General features: G+C 35.9%; 1 protein-coding gene across 4 annotated transcripts in view; it reads left to right on the forward strand.

Moving 5' to 3' along the window:
• Nucleotides 1-24,107, forward strand: part of LOC146540147 (diacylglycerol kinase theta) — a 30,416-nt gene that overhangs the window by 2,972 nt on the left and 3,337 nt on the right. For 2 of the 4 annotated variants that reach the window (XM_085207352.1, XM_085207350.1), the window contains exons 2-16: nt 14,446-14,525; nt 14,689-14,791; nt 15,103-15,314; nt 15,401-15,566; nt 15,675-15,782; nt 16,990-17,133; nt 17,447-17,699; nt 18,061-18,260; nt 18,637-18,849; nt 19,443-19,577; nt 19,956-20,130; nt 20,544-20,692; nt 21,126-21,302; nt 21,462-21,588; nt 23,876-24,031. In XM_085207352.1, coding sequence (XP_085063478.1) covers nt 14,446-14,525; nt 14,689-14,791; nt 15,103-15,314; nt 15,401-15,566; nt 15,675-15,782; nt 16,990-17,133; nt 17,447-17,699; nt 18,061-18,260; nt 18,637-18,849; nt 19,443-19,577; nt 19,956-20,130; nt 20,544-20,692; nt 21,126-21,302; nt 21,462-21,588; nt 23,876-24,031 — 2,398 coding nt within the window. Of the gene's footprint in view, nt 1-10,531; nt 11,195-14,445; nt 14,526-14,688; nt 14,792-15,102; nt 15,315-15,400; nt 15,567-15,674; nt 15,783-16,989; nt 17,134-17,446; nt 17,700-18,060; nt 18,261-18,636; nt 18,850-19,442; nt 19,578-19,955; nt 20,131-20,543; nt 20,693-21,125; nt 21,303-21,461; nt 21,589-23,875; nt 24,032-24,107 lie in introns of those variants that run through there. The other 2 variants (XM_085207351.1, XM_085207353.1) reach the window with 2 other exon arrangements.

A 24,107-nucleotide genomic window follows, 5' to 3' on the forward strand; every position in this document is an offset into this window, starting at 1 on the left:
TGGAGACGTCACAGCGCGAGAGACAATGCCGTCCACAACTGGAACAGATACTCGTGTGGGCGCCCTCATTCTACCCTTACCTGCAATTAGATATTTATTATAAATAAGAAGAAAATACGAATATTTTATAATTTTTTTTATTCAGTTCTTTCTTTTATTTGAGAAGGGTCATCACCACCACTGTCACTGTTTTAGATTCACGCTTTATCCCGCATGCAGCTTGCCTTTTTACGTATTGAGTGTTAAGTGGGGGGGGAGCTTAACGAGCTGAGCTGAGGTTTCTCGTGCCAGAGCGGTTACACTAAACTAAAATCCTCCTCTTCAATCCAATTCCTCCAAATCCAATCATGTAGCATAAGTAAAAAGGGCAAGTGCGAGTTGGACTTGCCCACTGATGGTCTTGCTTTCACTATTGTAAATCCAATGGAAGAATAATTTATAAAAGTTGACAATTTAAGTTTCCTTGCATATGCAAAAAAGGTAATTTAATAATCTATATAATTATAAAACTCTTTCGTTACCAAGTGACAGAAAGCGCAAAGTTGAATTTCTCTGAATATGCGGCGTTGAACGCTGGAATTTATCATTTAGACAGAGAGATTTAACTACAGTTGTATAGTTATCAGATTTTTTCCTGAACAAGTAATAGGTACCTACAGATTTCATAATTCTAGTTCAACCGGAAGTACCCTATGAGTTTTGATTCCCTGTATAGTGTCAAAATACACGTCTTTTGCGATATAAACGGATATATCTTTTTTTAAGTAAATGTAGAAATACATTTCCTTAAAAAAGATATGTCCATAGATCTGAGTATATGGTTTGAATTGAATTGAATTGAATTCTTGATATATGGCGTGGTTTGAATTTCAACTCGATATGTTCAAGCGTTCCTTAGATAAAGGCTCTTGACAGACGGACACACGGACAATAAAGTGATCTTATAAAGGAAAAATGGGAATTTTTCCTTAAAAGGTACGGAGCCCTAATAAGAGATGGACCAAACAGTGTTTTATTTAAATTAATTACACTAATATTCCAAATATAGAACATTATTTATTTATTAACCCATAAATTTTTATACTTCAATTCCTCCGGGCTTAAACTAGGAGTCTTTTTCATTAGATATAAACAATTCCATATAATAAATATACTTATTCGTTGCTTTATGCTATAATTTGTCAAAGTGTATACAAAAATAGATTACTCATATGTAATTATTTGTATGAGTTCGTACTATTTATGGACGTAAAACATGCCGCTAGGGAAATTACATTAGTTTTCAATTTTAATATGTTTTACTTCAATCAAGGTTTAGTTAGTTTCACACATTGGCTGTAACTTCATATCTCAATCGGCAAAGTATTAAAAAAGTAATAAAATATTTATTATAATTAAATATTAAAATATAAAAAAAAAATAGTTATGCCAGTCGTAACGCAGGGGCACAAACATGCAAGTAAAACGGGACATGTGTTGGGTTCGGTTTCCACTCGAGGAATTGAAATATTGAATATTTTCATATCCTCGCTCTGGTAACGAAGTAAAGCTCGGCGTTGAGTTAGAAATGAAGATCAAAGTGTCTTAATGGGAATGAAGCGTCTCAACATTGGGTTCCCAGGTTCTTTCTGGTTACCTTGCTATTTGCGAGATACATACAGCATGAAACTAAAAGTCAAGCTAAAAAAATAGGTTACATTTATTTTAGCCAATCAACTAACTATATATAATATATGTACCTATATATTTGAATAAGAAGAAGAGACAAGAACAGTATTTCTCCGTTCACTTATGAATCTCATTATTATTTTGCTTTCATTATTCCTTACGCAAATCTTATAACAATAACCTAATTGGAAAAAATAATCTATATCTATTAACATTCCTTTTAAATGTCTTAACAACCAAAACTACTTATACCACAAATTCTCGCGACATTTCCCCAACGAAATCTACTTGAACCCCAAAAACAATAATTTGTTGTGACATCTAAGTATTCTATATTTAGTAGAGCTTGCATACAACTTGGTGCCGGGACCCGCCCGGCGTATGTAGGGCATGCCTGACGTCACCGGGCTGACCCAGTTCCTGCGCCATTGAGATACGCGCGTCAATGGTGCCCCTCGAGCCCCACGTGCCCCCCGAGCCCCACGTGCCCCCCGACTTCACTCTGACCTCGGGGCACACGTGGAGGTGTGTCAAAATTATTTTTATTTACCCATTATCACAGCTATTTTGCTCTAAAAGCACGTTTCAAGCTTTGCCGTAAAACTATTCAAAATGCCAATTTTGGAATATTTCTATATGAAAATCTACCAAATGTATGTTTATAGTATAAAAAAAAAAGCTTTTATAAGTCGAATAAAAATACACGTAAAAAAAGTAACAAAGATATCATATCAATTAATATGACCTTACCATAATCTTGGTTATAAATTACAATCATTGAAAAACAGAATAAAAAAATCTTTCATAAATGTTATTTACAAACGTTGTGTCGAGCGTGTCGATTGATACAAAAACGTATTGTTTTAAAGCATTGTTTGTAAGCACCTGTGTTAACAGTCTCCTTGCAGCAAAGCTGTCGGGCAGTTAAAGTTCGGTTCAAAAGGCATTGTGTCAGAGTTGGAGACATTCAGGGCACAATAGCCGGTTGTTCTTACCAAGTGGCCGGCACAAAGGCGGTGCGACGTCGCGATACAACGACACAGCCAGAGCAAAGTTAAAAGTTTGCATTATGAATGACTCCGCACTCCCTCGTAATGATAGCGACTCAATATCACACTGTTAATTACATGCGACCTGGATTTTTTAACGAGCCCTCTTTAGATGTATGGGTGTATGGATGTATGAATGTTTGTACAGTTTTGTTTTTATAGTGTTTGAGATATGAAGAGGTAGCCGAGTTATTTGTTTTTATGTACATCTACGTACTGGTTATTTATTTGATTTAAAAAATATTCAAATTAAAAGAAATATCAATAAACATTCGATAGCAGAGGTATTTTGCACCAGCAACTTCATTCGACTGATCCTTGCGTGGCCTTAAATGGATTTAACAGAGGTTCTACATCATACTTTAATTTTTTGAAAGTGCTCAGCATGTCACCAACTATTCCAAAGGCGCTAAATCAGCACCTCTCATAGTAAAAGTCATATCTCAATTTTAGTAACACATAAAAACATATAGATAAAGATATAGATAAATAGATATATCTGTTGAATATTTTCACATAATTCTGGCTTTAAATATAGGTCAATACTTACAATGCATCTATTTATAACAAAAAGCTAAAATAACATCTAGTATTCCTGTACGCACTGACGGAAATAGCTTACGCGTATTCTAGTTCGGCGTAAGATTGACTCGCCCGCCTTCCTCTCGATTATTAGTTTTGTGTAGACTAAAATGTTTCTTTTGTATGGTGGTAATATAAGTAATATTTTATATTACTTTAAAATTGTCTTGTATTTTAAAAAGGCTATAGTTTTTACTTTATTTAACATCACGCTGTATCCCGCACAAAGCAAGGTAGGCGGAGGGAAACCTGGTAACCTAGTGTTAAGACATTTCGTTCCCATTAAATGAAAATATTAAATATTAAGAATCGAACCTACAACTGTCTTGTTTACAGAAGAACGCTTTGCAAGGGCACCTCTACTCATAGATAATCAGCTGCATTATAGAAAAATTTCGTTTTTAAAAGCAGAAAATTCTGTCTCATAGTATGAAAATAATAATAAATTTAGAAAACCGGCTTCAATCAGTAAACTAATGTGATTTTCTCGTGGATAACATTGTCAGAACTGATTCATTAAAATGAGAATCATCAGCTTTCTAATAAAAAAAGAATCATCAAAATTGATTCACCCAGTTCTGAGGTAAGAAACATAAAAAAAATGCATTTCTTACAGAAGTTTGTTAAAAATAGAGTCGAATTTATAACCTCCTCCTTTTACAGAAGTCGGCTAAAACTGCTTAGATATAATTTTTTAATAAGAGATTTTATGCCCGTTCCCGAAATATTTACAAAATGAGAATTTTATCACAATACTACATTTACACACATTTTAATATATGTTACAATAGACATTTTTTTTTTCAGAAATAGTTGTTTCTTGGAGGTTATTGTAAATAGAAATCGTAATACTCAATCTTATATAGTTATATACAGTATGTATAAATTTATATGAATATTTTTTTATAATATAGGTTAAACTACGCCGTAGCACATTGTAGACCTTAACGTAGTAAGGTCCACGGAGACCTAATGTAGCTTAGCCGTAGCATCGGCGTAGCATCACTGTATATAGATTTAATTATATTTATACAACACTAAATCATGGTAGAAATTAACACTTTTCTAAAGTAATTACTAAAAATTTTAGAATAAATTTCTATCACCATCATATCTCTCTTCAATATCGATATTTATTAAAATAGTTGTTAATACACTGCGATCTATCAACTTCGTTCCTTTTAAAAAATATTCCGGTTGCGGTACTCAACGTCATATGTCGTTTTACCAGACAAAGGTACTAAAATAAATATCTAATTCCCCTAACATTTCTGAAAATTAAACTTAAAATTAAATCACAATTTTTATTCAAATTTAACCAAAAGCAAAAAAAAGACTAACAAGCAATTTTTTAATTAATAAAGGTGGTAGATTTTCCTTACTTAACGTGATGTGACGTCATTTAGCTTACAATCATACAAAAAGCCGCGACCAGTTGCATCTCAATAGTAGCGGCGCTACTTACGCAACGGCCCCAACTGTGTCACCCGTGACGTCAGCTGGCGTATGCGCGCTCTACGGTACCTTTCAAATGTATATAATTCATTATTTAATTATTTTTTGTTTTCTTCGCTCTGGTGTCGAGGCAAAGTGTTTGAGTTCCGCCATTCAACACGGAATACCTCCAGAATTCGGCGAAAAATGGGTACCGGAGTGTCTTAAGATTAGGTTCCCTCTGCCTACCATGCTACATGCGGGAAACAGCGTGAACCTGATTTATATTTATATAATAATAAAACACTGATAGTCATCTATATATATATATAAAAGGACTTGTCCTCACTGACGCACGCACAGCCGTAACCGCTGTGCGTAGAAACGTGGAATTTGGACAGATGTTTACTTTCATCTGGACATCCACTAAAAAGGGATTTTGAAAAATTTTAACCCTAAAAGGTTGAAATAAGGGTTGAAAGTTTGTATGGAAAAATCTTTAAATCGCCACCGAATTTAGAATTTAGACTCTTAAAAATATTTAATTGAACGCATGTTTCATGGTTTATTAGAATTCACCCCTAAATAAGTAAGCGAAGCTGCGCGCGTCCGCTAGTTTATTATATATGTAAAGAACAATATTTTAAATGCAATTCAATTATGCCCGGCTGACCTAGTTCCCGTCGTACCTACACATCCAGTATCCTTAATTGGACTAATAACTACAAAGCTCACCCTCACGTTTCCATGTAACTGTGTATTTCAGATTTAAACTACGGTTAGAGCTTACTGCTATTACTTTGAAATCGTACACCGAATATGTTTTAGAATTCAACATATATTCTTATTTATTTATTATCTACATATTTAGGACGTTAAGAAAAGAGTGAATAATACTTTAACTAATATTCTTACCGTACAGTCGTAACAGCCCTGAAGTTAGGTGTACAAATATGATTTATATTTTTCATTACTTTTGATTATTTTTCTTCTCAAATTAATAATCCACAAAAGTTCCTAAAGCCTAACTTCAAAGCGGCCACAATTCATCGACCGCGATGTAAGTAATATTATAAAGGTGAAAGTGAATTTGCTTGGTTCACTTTCACGTGTTAACAGTTCAACTAATCACCACGAAAAGTAGAAACTCTACTTTACTATTTTTAAAAGTAGAGCCAAAGATAAAAGATTGCCTGCCTTCTGAATCGGTGGTAGCTTTTTCATCTATATGTTCATTCGACGATACAAAAGTGCTTATATTAGTCTATTAGAATAAAAAATATTTGGAATTTGAATTTGATTAAATAATGTATGAAAAAATATTTTAGAAAACATTTATGTCCACGTCGTTTAGGTTCCAATTGATTTTGTAGATGATAATGATAGACCAGCTGAATTTAAAAAAATAAGAAACACGACTGCTAAGCAAAGATTATTTAGGATGAAGAATATTTATCGGTAAAATAAAAGTATGGAACTTCTGATGTAAACGCTAAAAGAAAGTAGCTAAATTGTAAAAAAAATTTTTTTTAGGTATATAAATTAAAAAATCAGCCGAACTACGGAGGCATGGAAATGGAGCTTTAAATAATATTATAAATTATATAATTGTATGTATATATTAGACTTAGGTTATTGATAAATAATCAAATTGTTTTTTTAACTTCTTGTTGTCTTCCACATTTTGCTCTAACATAGAGACAGCCTTTAAATCGTAAACACTCTCCTTTATTTATTTTGCAACTATTTTTTATATTTAAAAATGAATTAACCCAGTCGCGGGGTCACAAAATATGACTGTAAGCACGATAGGTTCGGGGCTCGATTTCCATACGAGGAAATGAAATATTTTAACACCAGGTTCCCGCTACCTACCCTGCTGTGTTAGAAAGTGAGCTGTGTATTATAATGTTTGTAATCTATATTAGTACCAGCAGTTTATGGTGCTGGACGCAGGTGTCCCCTAGTTCCGGGTCAGCACTTTGATGTTTCATACGTAAACATTTATCGATACGAAAGAAGCAGATGATATTTTTAGAATACTCCAGTTTTTATTTGCTTATAGCCCTAGACCCGTTACCTTCAAGTCTATTTCCATTCGTTTCTAATTTATAACTAAGTACTTTTCAAATAGAATATAGATAAGTTAAGTAAGTATAATGAAAGTTTGTTGTAATAAGTATTTATTTTCTTTGAAGAATAAACTTGTAAGGTTAATGTTTTAATTGTTAATTAAACTATTAATAATTTCCATCTTTATTTTTAAACGACTTTCAAAAAAAGGAATCATTTTCTTATGTACATACTTTCACTAATTATTCGAAGACGCCTGCACCGACCTACTAAATCCAGGGAACTCTTTAAATTTTATAAGCACTCTTACAAGAATTTGGGTATTTTTACAAAGAATCGTATCGTGCTGTTGCTTTCGGAAAGCACAATTTGATGACGTGGAACTGATAACGAAGACTATAGATTGTCTACGTAGTTGTAATACATAGTTGCAATGCTTCCAGATTTTAGGTTAAGTTAATTTAGATTTCTTCATCATCATCATGGTCATTAAGTTCCACACAATCTTCGAATGCAAATAAAACAGATACAATATTTATTGAATGAATGGAACTTGAAATTTAATTATTACCAATCTACTTTAATTACAATTGTTTGAATGCACGCCATGGTTTTATATTCGGAAGCAAAACGGTTATTTAGACATTGGGCTCTGTTACTTAACATGCAATGTTGTTTTTTATTCGAAAAATTAATATAATAGTTCATTATTACAAAACACGAGATATATACGATATATTCAATAGAACCTTAACATGTAAGAGAATGTTAACTTTAACTCATTTTCCATTGAGAAAAGTAGCATTTATAATATAAAATGTTCCATAACGCAGATCAATTGTCCCTCATGTGCACCAGCTACAGCCAACTGCTTTATTTCCAAGCTCTCTTTGGCAATGAAGAATAAAATGCTAAACATAAATTGCTGCTATAGACATAAAACCGTTAGTAAAATCCAGTATTCACTTTGTATAAAAACAACTTTCTTATTTATTGTTTATGTACCTATTAGATATTGAATTCGCATTAAGTTGGTTTTGTATTACATAAATTATAATGTAAAAACCAATGATAATTCGATTATGTCATTTTATATATAGAATTCAAACTCCAAAACTAATATTTAACTCCTAATTTATAATATTTATGTGTAATACAAACCACTAATAAATATCACATATTAATTTGAGTTGAGCTGAAGTTGAGCAAAGCCCCCAAATGGAAAGAGCATCTCGCGGTTAAGTCAAACGCTCGCGCGGCCGGCGCGCCATTGGCTGCTCCGCGTGACGTCAATGCCGACCTCCCGCCTCTCCCCCGCCCCGCCGCGCCGCGCCGCTCGCCCCGCCCGCGCCTCTCCCGCGCCCGCCCTGAAGGCCGTCGAGGAAAAATATACACGTTTCCAACTAAACGACTTATTTTTTTTTTCGAAAAAACTCCTATGCCACTCGAAAGGAGTTTATATATAAATGTGTAACGTCAAAAATATATTTTATCTGTGTTATTATTACACAGATTGTTATTAACTGTTTATAGAAAGCAATAAATTAATCTATTATTCTGTATTCTAAAAGTAGAACGGGTCACGGTTATGTTATTTTTAAAATAAACTCCGATTAAATATACACTGAAACGTAAAGTTTAAACGTATGTAAGCTTTCACTATTCTTTCGCGCGTCTCCTCTTTTTGCAATAAAAGCTTAATTAAGTGGGTCATTGTAATAACAGCAGAAAAAATATTCTTTTAAACACTATTTTTGCTTATGATTTATGAACTTGAAAATTTCTATTATCTAGTATATTTTTAGGCCAGTCGTGGCGCAGTGGTTTATTATTTTATTAATCAATAATGTAATATTTACATTTCCTGACCCTGGCAACGAGATATAACTCGGCGTTGAATTTCGCCACGCAATGCCTCCAGCATTCGGTGGAGAGTGGGGAAAGGAACGGTGCCTGTTAACACTAGTTTCGCAGGATCGCTCTGCCTACCTTGCTATGAGCGTAAAATAGTACAATACACATACATACTTTGTTTACATATTCTCAAAGGTATTAGAAAACACATACTTTTATTTAATTTATTATTTTTTGGCCATAAAATAAAAATAACTTTAAAAGAGCGAAGCCACGTCTGTATCTCTAGTTATATAAAAAATGAATCATTGTGAAAATAAACCTACGGAACCTAAATGCGGGCTCAACGTGGTAATAGTTAAATATTTTCGTTGCTATTACAAATGCGCTAATTAAAACGTTGTTACCGCTTCCTATCGAAATTGGGTCAACAGTTGATTAATGGCGTTTTTTTTTTAAATTTTATATAAACATTTTATTTATAGGCACCCTCGCGTCATCCAAATTTTATAACTAACATTCATATTTTGCTGTTTTATTAATTTAGAGTAAAGAAATTCACATGATCCTTTTGTTACAATTGCAGTTGTAGTGTTATCTGGAATTTTGATGAATTGAACTTAAACTCTAGTCTTAAAGAATCTTGTAGATGAAATCTTTTTTTGTTCTTATAGTAAGTATGTACTTAAATAATTACTAAAATAGATTTTTGGTGGTTTATATTTTTTAATCGATCAACTTATGTTGACACTTAGGTACAGCATAACCTAAAGAGGTCAATTAAGCTTGGCAGACACGAAATATTTATATATATAGAGCTGTATAAATATATCTATATATACTTATATTATAAAGCTGAAAAGTTTGGTTGGTAGAACGGGCTCATCTCAGAAACTACTGGTTTGAATTGAAAAAATATTTTTTATAAGAAAGTCTATTATCGGAGAATACGGTATAGGCTGTTGAGCTATAGGCTATATTACTTCATATTAGCCTGTGCTATTTAATCCACTGTACCTTCCCACAGAGTTATATCGGACACTTAGAATGTGCTGTATCATACATAAATCTTAATTATTTCCATTCGGACCACAGGCGAAGCCGCCGCTGAATGCTAGTATATAGCTGAATAATAGTATCGTTAGTAATTTGCTTTGTGTACCACAAATCAACAAACAATTTTGTTATATTTTTATATGAATGAATCATAAATAGTAAAACAATACCACTTTTGTAGATGTTTCATAGAAAGTTAGTCATATTATAAAAATACATCGCCTATTAAAGGCAATGGCTAACGTACATGTGTTTTGATCTAAATATATATATCTTATTTGAGTAGTGTCTGATTCACGTCCTTAAATATACTCATTCTACTTCCACGACGACTGGTGAGGAAGTTATTACAAATAAATGAATGTGATTTACTTCCGTGGAGGAAAGCGCTGCGTTTGTCTCACAAGACTTGTAATACAAGTCAAGTAGGTACTTAAGCAATACCTGTATACGAGTAGATGTAACCGTACTTGTTGGTCTTGTAAGGACTAATTTGTTATAAAATTATTTGTTAATATTTTTTTTATTATAAATTTACATAAACGCGAACTGTAGCTTATATTTTTGGAAAAAGCTCAGATTTATACTTTCGGTTATACAAAATAAACAATAATTATCTTATGAAAGTTTCGTTCATCAAGTCCATCTGTTTCGTTTGACAATCGACGTTGGTACGCACGCAAGTCGCAGTAAGTTAGTTGATTCTAGAGACGAGTAGCAGACGCTCGGCGGGCGGCGCGTGCGCAGCGCCCCGCCCCGCCGCGCACACCCGCGCGCCCCCCGCCAGTGCGCGCGCGTGTTTTGATTGTACCGCACGTGTTTGTGGACAATGTTTAGACACTAGAAACAGAAAAAGCTCTGTCAACCGTGCAACGGTATTGCGATACGTCCAGTAGTAAATCAAAGTTGGCATCGCCCACCAACATTGAACTTCTCCATTCGGCTATTGCCCTCAAACTATTTCAATTTTAACTGTTTATTTTGGCAAAACGCGCGCCATCGTAAACCTTCGCTTTTGGCAACGCTCTTTATTCCGCAAACAAGGAAGTCTTCGACGGCGGCGGCGGTCGAGTGACCGATGGCAGTTTTTATTATTTTTAAAATGGCAACACCACACGTGGTACTGGTAGGTGGTGCCGTTCGGGCTGCGACCGCGTCTATTCCGGCTCGGCCCCGCCCCGAGGCTATTTAAAAATATTGTGACGTATTATCATATAACGATGATTCCTTTATCCGTCCACCGATGCCCTTCCGCGTCGAGAGCCCATCACGACACGCGGAGACCAGAATAACCTCCCTTTATGTTTACTGTTGTGACGCGAAACATATGCAAATGTGAAGTGGCGGCATGTTATGTTTTTAATAGATTTTCTTAGAAGGCGTAACGATGCCTTGTGATGCAATAGTAACGCATATGTCGAGTGTCCTATGTACTGCGCTGCGGAAAGGAGGCAGGATATTAACCTACCCGCAGAGAAGTGAGTTTCTATGAGTTTTCAGGAATAAGCGGGCTTATTGCGCCTGCACCCTCTGAATGAAGGTGACCTAATTGAAAATCTTTAAAATTGGAGGTATCAGCTTAGAATATTAGAAAGGATTTTTGTAGATTTTACAAAAATACAAAATTTTAGAAGTTACATTACTTCATTCAAATGATGCGTTATGCTGAAGAAATGACTTATCCGCTTCTTACTAAGTATTAGAATTTGCGGAATCATTTTAAAAATTCTAAATTTAGTTAATTATCTTTACGCGTCTCTCACGTATTGAAACTTAAGGTGACGAAGAAAATGCGTCATTTTATTCTTAACTCAGTTACACATACTATCCTACTAATATTATAAATGTGAAAGTTTGTGAGGATGGATGTTTGTTCTACCTTCACGCTAAAAGTACTCTACGGATTTAATTAAAACATTACAGTAATATACCTTATAGAACAGAATAAGACACAGGCTCTAATTTATGTAACTATTTTGCATAATTTGGACAAAAAGAGAAGCCGGCGAAGCCGCGTTTGGGTGGCAAGTTTTGAATAATTGTGTGCTGCAAAAAATGCAATATATCTTCCGCTTGAAATGGCTTGAACTCACGACCATGGCACTTACGTTCATTTTTTCTTGGATTCACTTTGAATATTATTATTTTGAAATGTTTAATTAGTCTTTCGGATATTCCTCACAGAGGCAATAGTGTAAAATTCTGGTAGTATTAATCTTTTCTTTCTTTCCTTCGAGATACTGCGATAAGAGTATTCAGCATTGCTCTATATTACCAGAGCGAATTATTTTATATAATTAAATTTAAAAAAGTTTCATTAGGCTCCTAGAAACATATTTCATTATTAATTTCGTTATTTTTTTCGTATAAGTTGTTGGGGTATGGTAAAACATAAAGACAATTATATATATCGAAGTACTGAATTAAAAGAAGGAAAAATAAGCTTCACATAGACAGGCGTAAGTTTAAATACAATGAAAAAAAATCCATTTTATCAATAAAACTTACAAAACCCAAAATTATTATACAAAAATGAATCCCAAAAAGGCATATATTCGTAACATCAACGATCAAAGCGTAGCACAGTAGCATGTCTAATTCTCGTACATCATTAGGTACATCTAGTCCGGGATGCGGGATGTGGGGTGCGGGATACGGGACGCGGGACGCGGGATGCGGGCATGCGCGCCGCTATCGATCCCGCGAGATGAGTGTCTATGCCGACCAGAGACAACGTTTCTGATGCTATATTTTATTTATAATACTTAGAAATTTCTTCATTTTTGTTTAAATATTTATTTTGATTCGATGATAGTTTCAGTTTTTTTAAAGGAAATTTTATGTCGTAGTAAGTTCCGTAATTTTTATAATAGATATGGCTGGATATTTTTTTAAAATATACTGACGTAAGGTCATATTTGTCATTTGCTACTGCATAGGTCGTATATTGTTCCTAAATTTATGCTTCATAGTGATAATTATATACAATTATTTATTTTACACTAATATTTTTCATTTTGTCAATAGAAGAGAATAATTAAATTAGGCTCCTAGTATATTCTGACAGTATCCCATAAAATTAATCATGTTATGGTCAAGTGAATTATGAGGTATCAAGAGAGTTTTTATTTATATACCATCGATATAGATTGCGGGTTCCTATCTCTCTGTTTGACACGTCTAATGTGAAATAGATGACTATTACCAACCATCAATTAAAACGGAGTAACTTGGAGACTTGGTAGAATTCTTTTGTATATAATATAAAATTTTAATATAATAAATCGGGGACAGCGCGTAAAAAACCAAAGGATAAAAAACTAAAATTGTTACACTTGTATACATAATTATATGACAATATTATTATATGGAACTCTAGTATTATCCCTAGAATAAGCAAGTCTAAAATATACAGCTATTTTTATATTAAAATAACATGTAAGACTCGAACCACCATATTTTCGACAAAACTTCGAGTTTTCGCTGAGCCAATCCCAGGAAAAAAATAGTAATAACTACTTAGTACTTCCATAACAATCCTACGAGTATAATATACCGTGTACACTAAAAGCCCACCTGCCGGCTGCCGGCTGCCGGCTGCCTGTCCACCGCCATACTTGAACTCGGCTGCGGTCGCGTGCAGACCGCGCAATCAACGCTCTAGCACTTGACCGTAAATTACTGTCGCTGTTTCAATGTTGGGGGTTCAATCAACAAGTGGCTATCAATTTTTCAATTTTCCGTAAGCAATGGGAGGAATTTTATGTGAAAGCTTGGTTTAAAATATTTGTTATTGACAAAGTAAATCGATTAAGATATGAAAACTCTCTAAAGAGAGAACCTAGGGTTTAAGACATTCCGTTCCCCACTCTCCGCATCGGGGCATCACTACGCCGCTTTTTGCATTGTTACCAGTGCGAAAGAATCAAAATCCACCCGAATGAGAATCGATCAACCAACCGTCGCGTCTACAGTCACACGCTTCTGCCACTGCGGTAATCAACAATAAAAAAAAACACCAATCTTTATTTTAGCAAATGTATAAAAATATAAGTACATTTTATTTTTTTAAAGTACGTATAGTCTTTTTTTGCATAACATAACAGGGTAGACAGTTTGAACCTGTTGTAAAATTCCGCCTTCCTATCACTTTATATTATAAATTTATAACATAATTGAAATACAAAATATCTTACGTGAAATCGTATTTCCAAAAAGTATCATATGTTTTAGATACGATGATTCAGTTTTACTGGAATTTTCCTTATAGCTTCATTTGATTCTGGTAGTGCTTTCGCCGAATTGCCGGACATTTTGAATGTGTTGACCGTAACAAAAATAAAATGTGTTGTTTAACTAGAATTATACAAATAATAGCAACAAGTATTTTTTTTTTTATTTTTGTCCAAAATGTAACAGTTATGGTGACCAATTTTTGTTTAACTAAATTGAGGCATAAGAATTAGCTTTTTAATATAAAAATAGAGCTAAGTAAGAATTATTCTGTTCCTAAATGCGGTATGCTAGTATGAGGTCAGAAAAGCTGATGCTGCGATTGCTCATTGCCTCCATGCCTCTTTTCTTGAAAAACATCAAACAACAAAACAAAAATTTTTAAAAATATAATCTTTTTCACAATATTTTGATACGTTTTCGTTTAGAATGAAGGATATTTTTAAAGCTTTAATAAGTTGCGTTGGCTTTACTAACTTTATATGTATTGTTTCAGTGTGCAACTTCATAGTGCACGAGCGATGCGTGGGGCAAGTGGTGACGCCATGCTGCGGGGTGGCGCCGAGCCTGATCAAGGTTTGCCAGAACCCAGATTGTATCTAAAAATCAAATAGATTCTTAGAATCCTTTATTTAGATAATTGTGATTTTTACATTAGATACTTCTAGGTGTAATATGTATGACAAAAAATGTTTTACTTAAATAGCAATAATAGTAAAGATTCATTATTCACCAACAGAATCCAGTGGCTCATTGCTGGTCAGAGCATACTTCCCACAAACGGAAGTTTTGCACGGTGTGTCGAAAGCGGCTTGACGAACTACCATCCTTACATTGCATGAGTAAGTATCGATTCATAGATTAACTAAATTATATTCTTTTAATAAATTGTTAAATATTAAATCAATATTGTTTTAACAGGATATCAATAACACTGCAGAAATATCATGTAATCTTTTTGAATTTTGGTTTCTTAGCTATATTCTGTCTGCTAGAACTACACAACTTTGTAAGACAACGTTTCATATATTGGTAGTATATAGGTAAAGAGTCTTTTGACATGTTTTAATAAAGTAGGCTCGGTTATTAGTTAGTGCTTGTTACCTAGACAAAATTATATTTTTAAGCGTAATTAACACAAGTTTGTTTACAGTCTGCGAATACTACGTCCACGGAGAATGCGTGGACTTCGCGGCGGCGGACTGCAAGGAGAACGCGACGTACTGCGCGGGCAGCGAGCCGCGGCACGTGCACCACTGGCGCGAGGGGAACCTGCCCGCAAACTCCAAATGCTGCGCCTGCCGCCGCGCCTGCTGGTCGGGCGAGTGCCTCACCGGCTATCGCTGCGAGTGGTGCGGCAGCACGGTGAGCACGCTGCTGATGCGGCTTTGCCTTGTGCTTGAACTTAGCTTATACTGATTTATGGAATTGTAACAATTGTATATCGGCAGTGCCACGCCGGCTGCCGCGCCCTGGTCCCGGAGGAGTGCAACTTCGGCGCGCTGCAGCCGATCTTCCTGCCGCCATCAGCCGTGTCCATTCCGCGCACGGAGGTGCCCATGGAGGCCATCATCGGCGTGCACGTGCGGCCGCCGCCCTCGCGAGACTTCGGATGCCGTAAGTGTCCTCCACAGTCCTCCAGGTGTGGGCATGGCTCGGGCCCCGCACATGTGCCGGCGCGGGCACATCTGCGGGGCCGGAGTGTGAGCGCTGTGTTTGGGGCAGCGCGGCGGCGCGGCGGCTGGGCGCCGGCGCGGCTCGTGCTGCTGGCGCGGCGACTGCTGCCGGCCGCCTGCAGCCCGCACGGCGGCGCCTCCCCGCCCTACTCCAGAGGTACTTCCACTTCCGCTTTCTTCATGCTTTTTACTATGGAGGCGATAACGCTTATCCGAAGATTATTTTTAATGTTCTGTTTAAAATGATCTTCGACTGTCGTGAGTGTCCAGCCGCTTTCATGCTTTACTTTCGCACACATACACATATAGAAAACATTATCACCGTCTTATTTTCTAGAACATTACCTTATTTCGCGGTACTGTAAATAATAAATCTTTACAATTTTATTTATAATCATAAGTAAGCTTATTAACCTCTAACATTATCCCTTTATTCATCAATGAGCCGCTAAGAATTCTTTTATATTATCAGTAAGAATTTCTGTTCTTTTATATAGAAGAGCACTAGCATTTCCATCTTACGAATCTTTCCCACTGACAGACTTTAAGGTCTTAGTTCCATATAAATTTCATATCTCCGGATCGACTCCTGAAGGATACTCGTGATGCAGTATTCCACCGGTCTCAGGTAACATGCACAGGTACACAGTGTTGCTGATATTTATTTCAGTGTTGCCAGTCACCATACTAGATGGCCACACCTCAATGTGTTTTTAAGTCTTTATGCACTGTCAAATATTTTTATTTAGCCTACTAAAAGGTAAATTGACATAAAACCTTTCAAATTTCCAATATTTGAGCAATATCTTTTAAATTATAAAATATTTCATAGTGCACAATGACTTGGAATGTTCGATACTTGATTTGCAGACAATATGTGTTTTGTTAGAAATTTATCATTTCAGGAATGATGTTTTAGATGAGATGCTATCAGTAGATTATATGTGAGAATTGTAACTTAGTTATAACAATTTATAACTAAATAGTTATAATAATTAACATGCCACACTAAATTCCATGTTAAAATTCTTTATAATGAATGTATACTAAAAAGAGATGACTTAATTTTAGGCTAAATATATTTGACGTGTATAACATAAAAATAATAGCTTTAATATTTTAATTCTTAAATAGTTTATTACCAAGACAACTTAAATTGATTTATCTATATTACGTACTCTAACATAAAGAAAAAATATATAAAAACATTTACAAATACTCGTATACCCAAATCCTTATTATATTAAAAAAATCTTATGAATGTTCAAGACAAAACTAGACTTCTGTAAAATCCCCAAATTAAAATTATAACGAATAGTCGCAAGGGTTTAGGGCATGTGCGATACGGGATGTATGTTGTGCAGCTCGCAGCGTGAGCGAGGAGTTCAGCTCGGGCTGCGAGGGCCGTTCGGGCTCCGGCGGCGGCTCCATCGGCGCGCCCGCCGACCAGGACCACCGACCCGACCACAAACAACACCGGGATAGGACACCAGATGATAGAGATGAAGGTAACCTATATCTAGAAACTCAGCATTAAACCAAAATCTACAATTTATCTTTATTTTGTTAACAGTTTATAAAGCGTAATAATTTAAACTTTTATATATATATATACATATACAACGCACAACGTACATATATAATGTAAGTTGTGCGATTCCAAACTGATGAACTGACACTCCGTTCCCTGCGTTTATGCGTGCGATTGAGACTTGATCACTTCTATAAATAATAAGTCGAAAATAATAAAATATAAATTAATAAAATAATGGACGATTTGAGTTCTGAAATCTCAATAACCTTTTTGTTACACCAAAACAGAAGTAGTAAAAGTTTACGACGGTGAAGCGGCGTGGTCGCGTCGCCTCTACCGGCCCGTGGTAGTGGGTCGCAACTTCAGCGAGCGTGAGCTGGTGGGCGCGGCGCTGCGGGCCTTCCACGTGGCGCGGGAGCCCGACCAGTTCCAGCTCACAGACGCGCTCGCGGGGGACGAGCCCGCGGTGGAGGACCCCACACCGCTGGCGCGTGTCACACGCTTGCCCAATAAACGACCCGCACTGTTCTTGCGTTTCAAGTGAGTGACTTAAAAACATAGCATCTTACTAATTATTATTATTGATCAGTTCAAAATAATTAAAAATGAAAAATTTTGTCACTTTAAAATTTGGTGATTTTTTTCTGGAAAATATTAAAACATTACAATATCTCAATTTTTAAATCAGAACCAGTCTTCTATCATAAATGTCTCGTAAGTTAAATAGGTACAATAGCAAACTTTGATTCAGTTAAAAATTATTTGCATATTGTATTTCTCTCATGACATCAATCAGTTGAAAATAATAAATAAATAATTTAAACTTAATTCTGAATTAATATGATTAAAACAAAGTACAAAAACAGCAATTATAAAAAATTGTAAACCAATTTCCCAACAGAGAGCCAGAAACAGGTGGTGGTGAGGTGCGGGTGTACGCGGGGAGGGTGGCGGGCGCGGGTGACGCCTTCGTGACAGTGAAGTGCGCGGGCGAGCACACCGTGGCCGACCTCATGCGGCTCGCTCTGGACAGCTTCGGCTTGGACTCCTCCAACGCTGCCGCGGACTATCGCTGTTCTGAGATACTCCTTGATCGTGGTGGTAAGTTAAATTTTCGTTTAAAGTCTTTCAATCTTAGGAAAATCTTGTTTTCATGTTAAATCTTTCAAACAGGCCAAACTCAGGAAATTATAATTTTATGCAATATTAGTTGCTTTAAGTATAAAAGTGATTTTTGTATATGAGGATTCTACTATTTTTGGTTTTAAAGAAACAAACAGTTGTTCACTTTTGCTCTGTTGTAATTGAAGGTAGAACTTAAGTCTTAACATTATAACATTAAAATTATATCGTATAACGATCTTTTTGAAAAACCATAGTCAACTAACTCAATTTCTAAATTTAATAAAAAAAACCGAATAGTACCTTTCCTGATTGTTTCATCGGTTAAAAATAAAGGTCTGTTCCGTCCCTCTAGTATCAGAGCGAGTGTTGGAGGAGGACGAGCGTCCTTGGCGCATCCTGGTGCGGCTGGCACGCGAGTCAGTGCGCCGCATGGAACTGGCGCGTTTCTACCTGCAGCCGCGCCGCGACCCGCACGGGCCCACGCTCGCCCTGTTCGTGGCCTCCCTCCCCCCTGGACTGTCTGAGAGGAACTACGAGAATATTCTTGTGGAGTTCCTTGGTGCCGGTGAGTACAAGTGCTGTACGATCACCGAGTCGTGATTGCCATGAAGTAAGGCTTTCTTTAACTTTAGTGCATTGTTTACTCTGGAAGAAAATAATTAAAGGTGAGAAAAATCTTAGATTCAATAGTTAATAATAGTTCGATCGTAGCTATCTACAGCTAACTTCAAGGCGGCCATGACTCTGACCGTACCATACAAATGTAGTTTGTAGCTACTTCGTTTTTCTTTAATTTATTATACATAAATTATGGAGAGATCACGGGATTTCTCATAACAATCATGGATACGGTCAGATTTACTTTTATAATGCCTAACGTATGTGAATGAAAACCATTCCACTTTCGACTCTTTACTCTGTATCCCGTACATAACAGGGTAGGCGGAGGAAACTTGGGAACCTAATATAAAGAAGACTTTTTCCCCACTTCCCGCCTAATTCTGGAGGCACTGCGTATTGAGTGGCCTCCTCCAGTACAAATCGAACTTGCAGCATCTTAAACGCTAGATATTCTGAGTTCGAGTTCAGTCGCACGTGAGTGTGACCTGTGCCACGACTGGCCTTAGTTTTTTATTACATACATTTATATTTGCTTAGAAAACAAATTCACATCAATCGGCCCGATCTACTACGAGTACGGGTCAATGGTGATCACGTACGAGGACGCGAGCAAGGCGGTGCGCGCCCTCTACGCCCTCCGAGAGGCCAAATATGAAGATAAGCATTTATTAGGTAAGTTCTTTTAAATTATTAAAATAGCATTCAAAATTTATCAATAATTTTCTATTTTTAGATAATTTTTATATAATAAATAAATAATATATTCACAAATTTGAATTTTTAGTTTAGAAATAAAGCAAAGACAGTATTAATTGGATAGTATGTGACCGAGAAGCGGAATTTGGTATCCTCTGAAATTAAGATTTTGTATTAACACAAACATTATTAGAACATATAGACTTATATTCAACAGAATGACCCCTTAATTCCAAAAACATTTTAAGACAAAATTAATTATAAAAATCATCTTATAAGAGAATGCCAACAAAAACATACATTATACGATACCATCGACAATCGACAGTACCATTAACAATTATCCTGCGCCAGTATTGCTGCTACCCAGCATAGAGCCGTCAATGGTGCCGGCGGGTATCAAACCGCTGCTAGTGTTTGTCAACGTGAAGTCCGGCGGCTGCCAGGGCCTCGAGCTGATCTCCTCCTTCCGTAAACTCCTCAATCCTTACCAGGTGTTCGATCTGGAGAACGGGGGACCTTTACCTGGGTGGGTATTACCTGTGATATATTCTTACGTAAACATAGAATGTGAATGATTAAAAAAATTAAGTTATGAACAAAATCTTATTGACTATCTCTCAACAATAGAATTATTTAATACCTACTATGTAATTTTTTTTAATGCTTTCATAGAGCTTTAGTAACCTAAGATATGACTTCGTCAATCACGAAACACGCTTAAAAAAGTATTTTTTCGTTACCTATGTTCATGGCAAGGAACTTCACTTGGGAAGAAAATAAAAAAGTTTGAAAAATCTTAAAATGAAACCTGCACAGCCATCTTCTAATAACTTTAGAGTGACCACGACTTTGAAAGGATCATTTAAAACGATCAGATTTCCAATCTTTCAATCAATAATCAACATTTTATCTAAAATAAGTATATTACAACCTACCCAGGCTATACGTGTTCCGGCACATCCCCAACTACAAGATCCTGGTGTGCGGCGGTGACGGCACCATCGGGTGGGTGCTGCAGTGCCTCGACAACGTGGGCCAGGACTCGCAGTGCTCCAACCCGCCCTGCGCCATCGTGCCGCTCGGGACTGGTGAGATACAATATTTTGAACAGTTTGTTTGTTTGATGTGGCTTATTTAGTTAAGAGGCTTATATTTTATAAATAAATGTAATTTCGATATCAATATATTTAATTGAATTAGTTTCAATATTAACAGTTTTATTAGTCACTTTTTCCGTTTCACAATTATTAGGAATATACAAAATTTTCTTTTAGCTTCACAAAGGCAAACCTTATTTGTATCATTCATTCAACTTTTTTCTCTAATTGAAAACTTTAATAGATTGTTGCTTTGTTGTTTTTTCTTAATTAACTTATTGTTTTGTATAAAGTGAAATTCTATCGAACCGAGTAAATTGACTAATATAGGTTTATGAACGTTGGGTTATGAACACCATAAAGGCCTAGAAGAGCTAACAATAATAAAATATAAAAAAAATAATATCCAATGTGCACCGAACAGGCAACGACCTCGCCCGCGTGCTACGCTGGGGTTCAGGCTACACGGGGTGCGAGGACCCGCTGTCCTTACTGAGGGACGTCATCGACGCGGAGGAGATCCGTCTCGACCGGTGGACAGTGGTCTTCCATCCTGAGGATAAGCAGGACGAGCCTAAGGAGCTGTCCAAGCAGTTGCCAGGTAAGATTGGTATATATTTAAGAAAAGAGTTAAACATATCTTAATAAGAGGATTTGTTTTTAGTAGATTATTAGTAAAGTTGTTGATTTGGATTTTTAGAATTATTTAAACTATTGTATATAAAGTACAATACTTACACTTAATATTATGTTTACGCAGGTTCCCAAAGTGAAGATAATTCTCAAATTCTGGTGATGAATAACTATTTCGGTATCGGCATCGACGCCGACCTCTGTCTTGACTTCCACAATGCTCGTGAGGAAAATCCTAATAAATTTAACAGCAGGTAATAATTAACATAATAATAATAATAATAAACCCGTTTATTCCGAAATTAACTTACACTTATACATTCATATTTAGTACAAAATATTACAACTAAAGTTACAAAATGTCTCTATATTCGGTGTGCCTCTTGGCATAGGCCTCCTCTAACATCTTCCATTGCATCCTATCCCGTGTGACTCTTCTCCAATTTGATCCTACCGTTAGCTTAATTTCGTCCTCCCATCTTGTGTGTTGCCTCCCGCGGCTTCGCTTGCCATCTCTTGGGTACCATTCCGTTACCACCTGACTCCATTTACCTTTCGTGTCTCTCATCATATGCCCTGTCCATCTCAATTTCTGTTGATCTATTTTGGTCAGTATGTCCACCAATTTAGTATTGGCTCGGAGTTCAGTATTCCTTATTCTGTCATTTCTTTTCCAACCTAATATGCTCCTCTCCATAGCCCTTTGACATTTAGCAAGTTTTTCTCTTAGAGATTTTGTCAATGCCCATGTTTCGCACCCATATGTTAGGCATGGAAGAATGCAGATCTCAAAGGTTTTCTTTTTTAATGTCATACTTATGACTTTAGATTTCATTATCTCTTTAAGGGACCAGTATTTTTTCCATCCTAATGCAATCCTGGTATTTATTTCGGCTGAAATTTGGTCTTTGGTTGAAATGATTTGGCCTAAGTATGTGTAGCTGTCCGTGTATGACAAGGTGTTGTTGTCTATTTTCATCTCGTGCCTAAGTGAATTGGTCATTACTTTTGTTTTGTTGGTGTTAATTTTAAGACCTATTTTTACACTCTCTTCGTTTAAGCTCTGCAACATAATTTGCAAATTAGCTGGGTTTTCTTCGAACAACACTATGTCGTCGGCGAAACGTAGATGGTTCAACCTTTTCCCATTTATATTTAAACCAAAATTTTCCCAATTTAATTTTCGGACAGTGTTTTCCAGGACTGCTGAAAACAGTTTAGGAGAAAGTGGATCTCCCTGCCTCACTCCTCTGCTTATTTCAAATTCGTCCCCTAATTCTTCTAATTTTATCCTACCTTTACTATTGGTATATATGGTTTTAATGATTTTTATGTAGTCTACTGGTATACCTTGATGTAAGAGGGCTTCGTCTATGCAGTCGTGGCTTACACTATCGAATGCCTTTGCGTAATCGATAAACGCTATATATATAGTTTTATTGAACTCTTTGTACTTTTCAATAATCTGTTTGAGTGTATGGATGTGGTCAATGGTTGAAAACCCCTTTCTAAACCCTGCTTGTTCAACAGGTTGCTGTTCGTCTAATGTAGGGCTGATTCTATCCAGTAGTATCTTTGCAAATATTTTATAAATGTGAGAGATAAGACTAATGGGTCGGTAATTTTCTATATCTTCTTTATCGCCCTTTTTGTGAATCAAGATGATATGCGATTGTTTCCACCGCTCTGGTACGGAATTGGTCTTTAACAACTCATTGAAGATCTGGGTAAGAATAGGCAGCAACACCTCTTTACTTCCTTGTAGGAGTTCGTTTGTAATAAAGTCTGGCCCAGGGGATTTTCCTAGCTTTTGGATTGTTATTGCTTTTTCTACTTCACTTGATAAAATAGTAGGAACAGCATCTAGATTAGGTTCGATTATTACTTGGATTTGTTTGGGTTCGGCAGTAAGATTTTGTTTTTGGTACAACTGGCTAAAAAATTCTGTTGCGATTAACATACCTAGTAAATAATTAACATACCTAGTGTAAAAATACATACTTTGTTGTAGCTATTTATAATTATGTGTACACATTATACATATATTTTTTTTATAATTTTTTTGTGAAATTTGTTTTCATATATAAAATTCTATTTGTCTACTTCTTATGTAGAAGTAGACTAATAGAATTTTCTATAATGTTATATTATCTTATTTTGTTGTTGTTTTTGCTGTTTTTTATATAAAAAAAGTTTTATCTATGAACTGGCGGTAGATAGAGTTCCTAGCTTCACACATCACCTGTGTTTTGCAATATAAAAAAAAACAGAACAGAGAAACACTTAAATAATATGAATTATAAATATGGGTATAACTTGCATATAGCAGAGCAGGCAGAGGAAATCTAGTGCTAAGACACATCGTTTCACCAAATTGATATTAATATTATTTAGTTTATAATACTATTCTTAGTGGAGAACGAAATGTCTTAATAGTAGGTTCTTTTTGCCTACCCTGTTATGTGCGGGATACAGCGTGAAGCTGATCACTAAAAAAACTTTGCGTCATATAGTATCTAATTATTAAACTATAACAAAAAGGTTGCGCAACAAAGGCGTGTACGTAAAGATGGGGCTGCGCAAGATGGTCGGCCGCAAGATGTGCAAGGACCTGCACAAGGCGGTGCGACTCGAGGTGGACGGCAAGCCCGTCGACCTGCCCGCAGTAGAGGGCATTATTATATTAAATATTCTTAGGTAAGGTATCTTTTATATCAGTTTTTATTTTTAACTTCATATTTTATTATAGTAGGTGGTAGGTAAGGTACAGTCA

The sequence above is a fragment of the Heliconius melpomene genome, chromosome 3 (genome assembly GCF_056956725.1).
Source record: "Heliconius melpomene rosina isolate 202511_hmr_F chromosome 3, ASM5695672v1, whole genome shotgun sequence".
Taxonomy (NCBI): Eukaryota; Metazoa; Arthropoda; class Insecta; order Lepidoptera; family Nymphalidae; genus Heliconius; species Heliconius melpomene.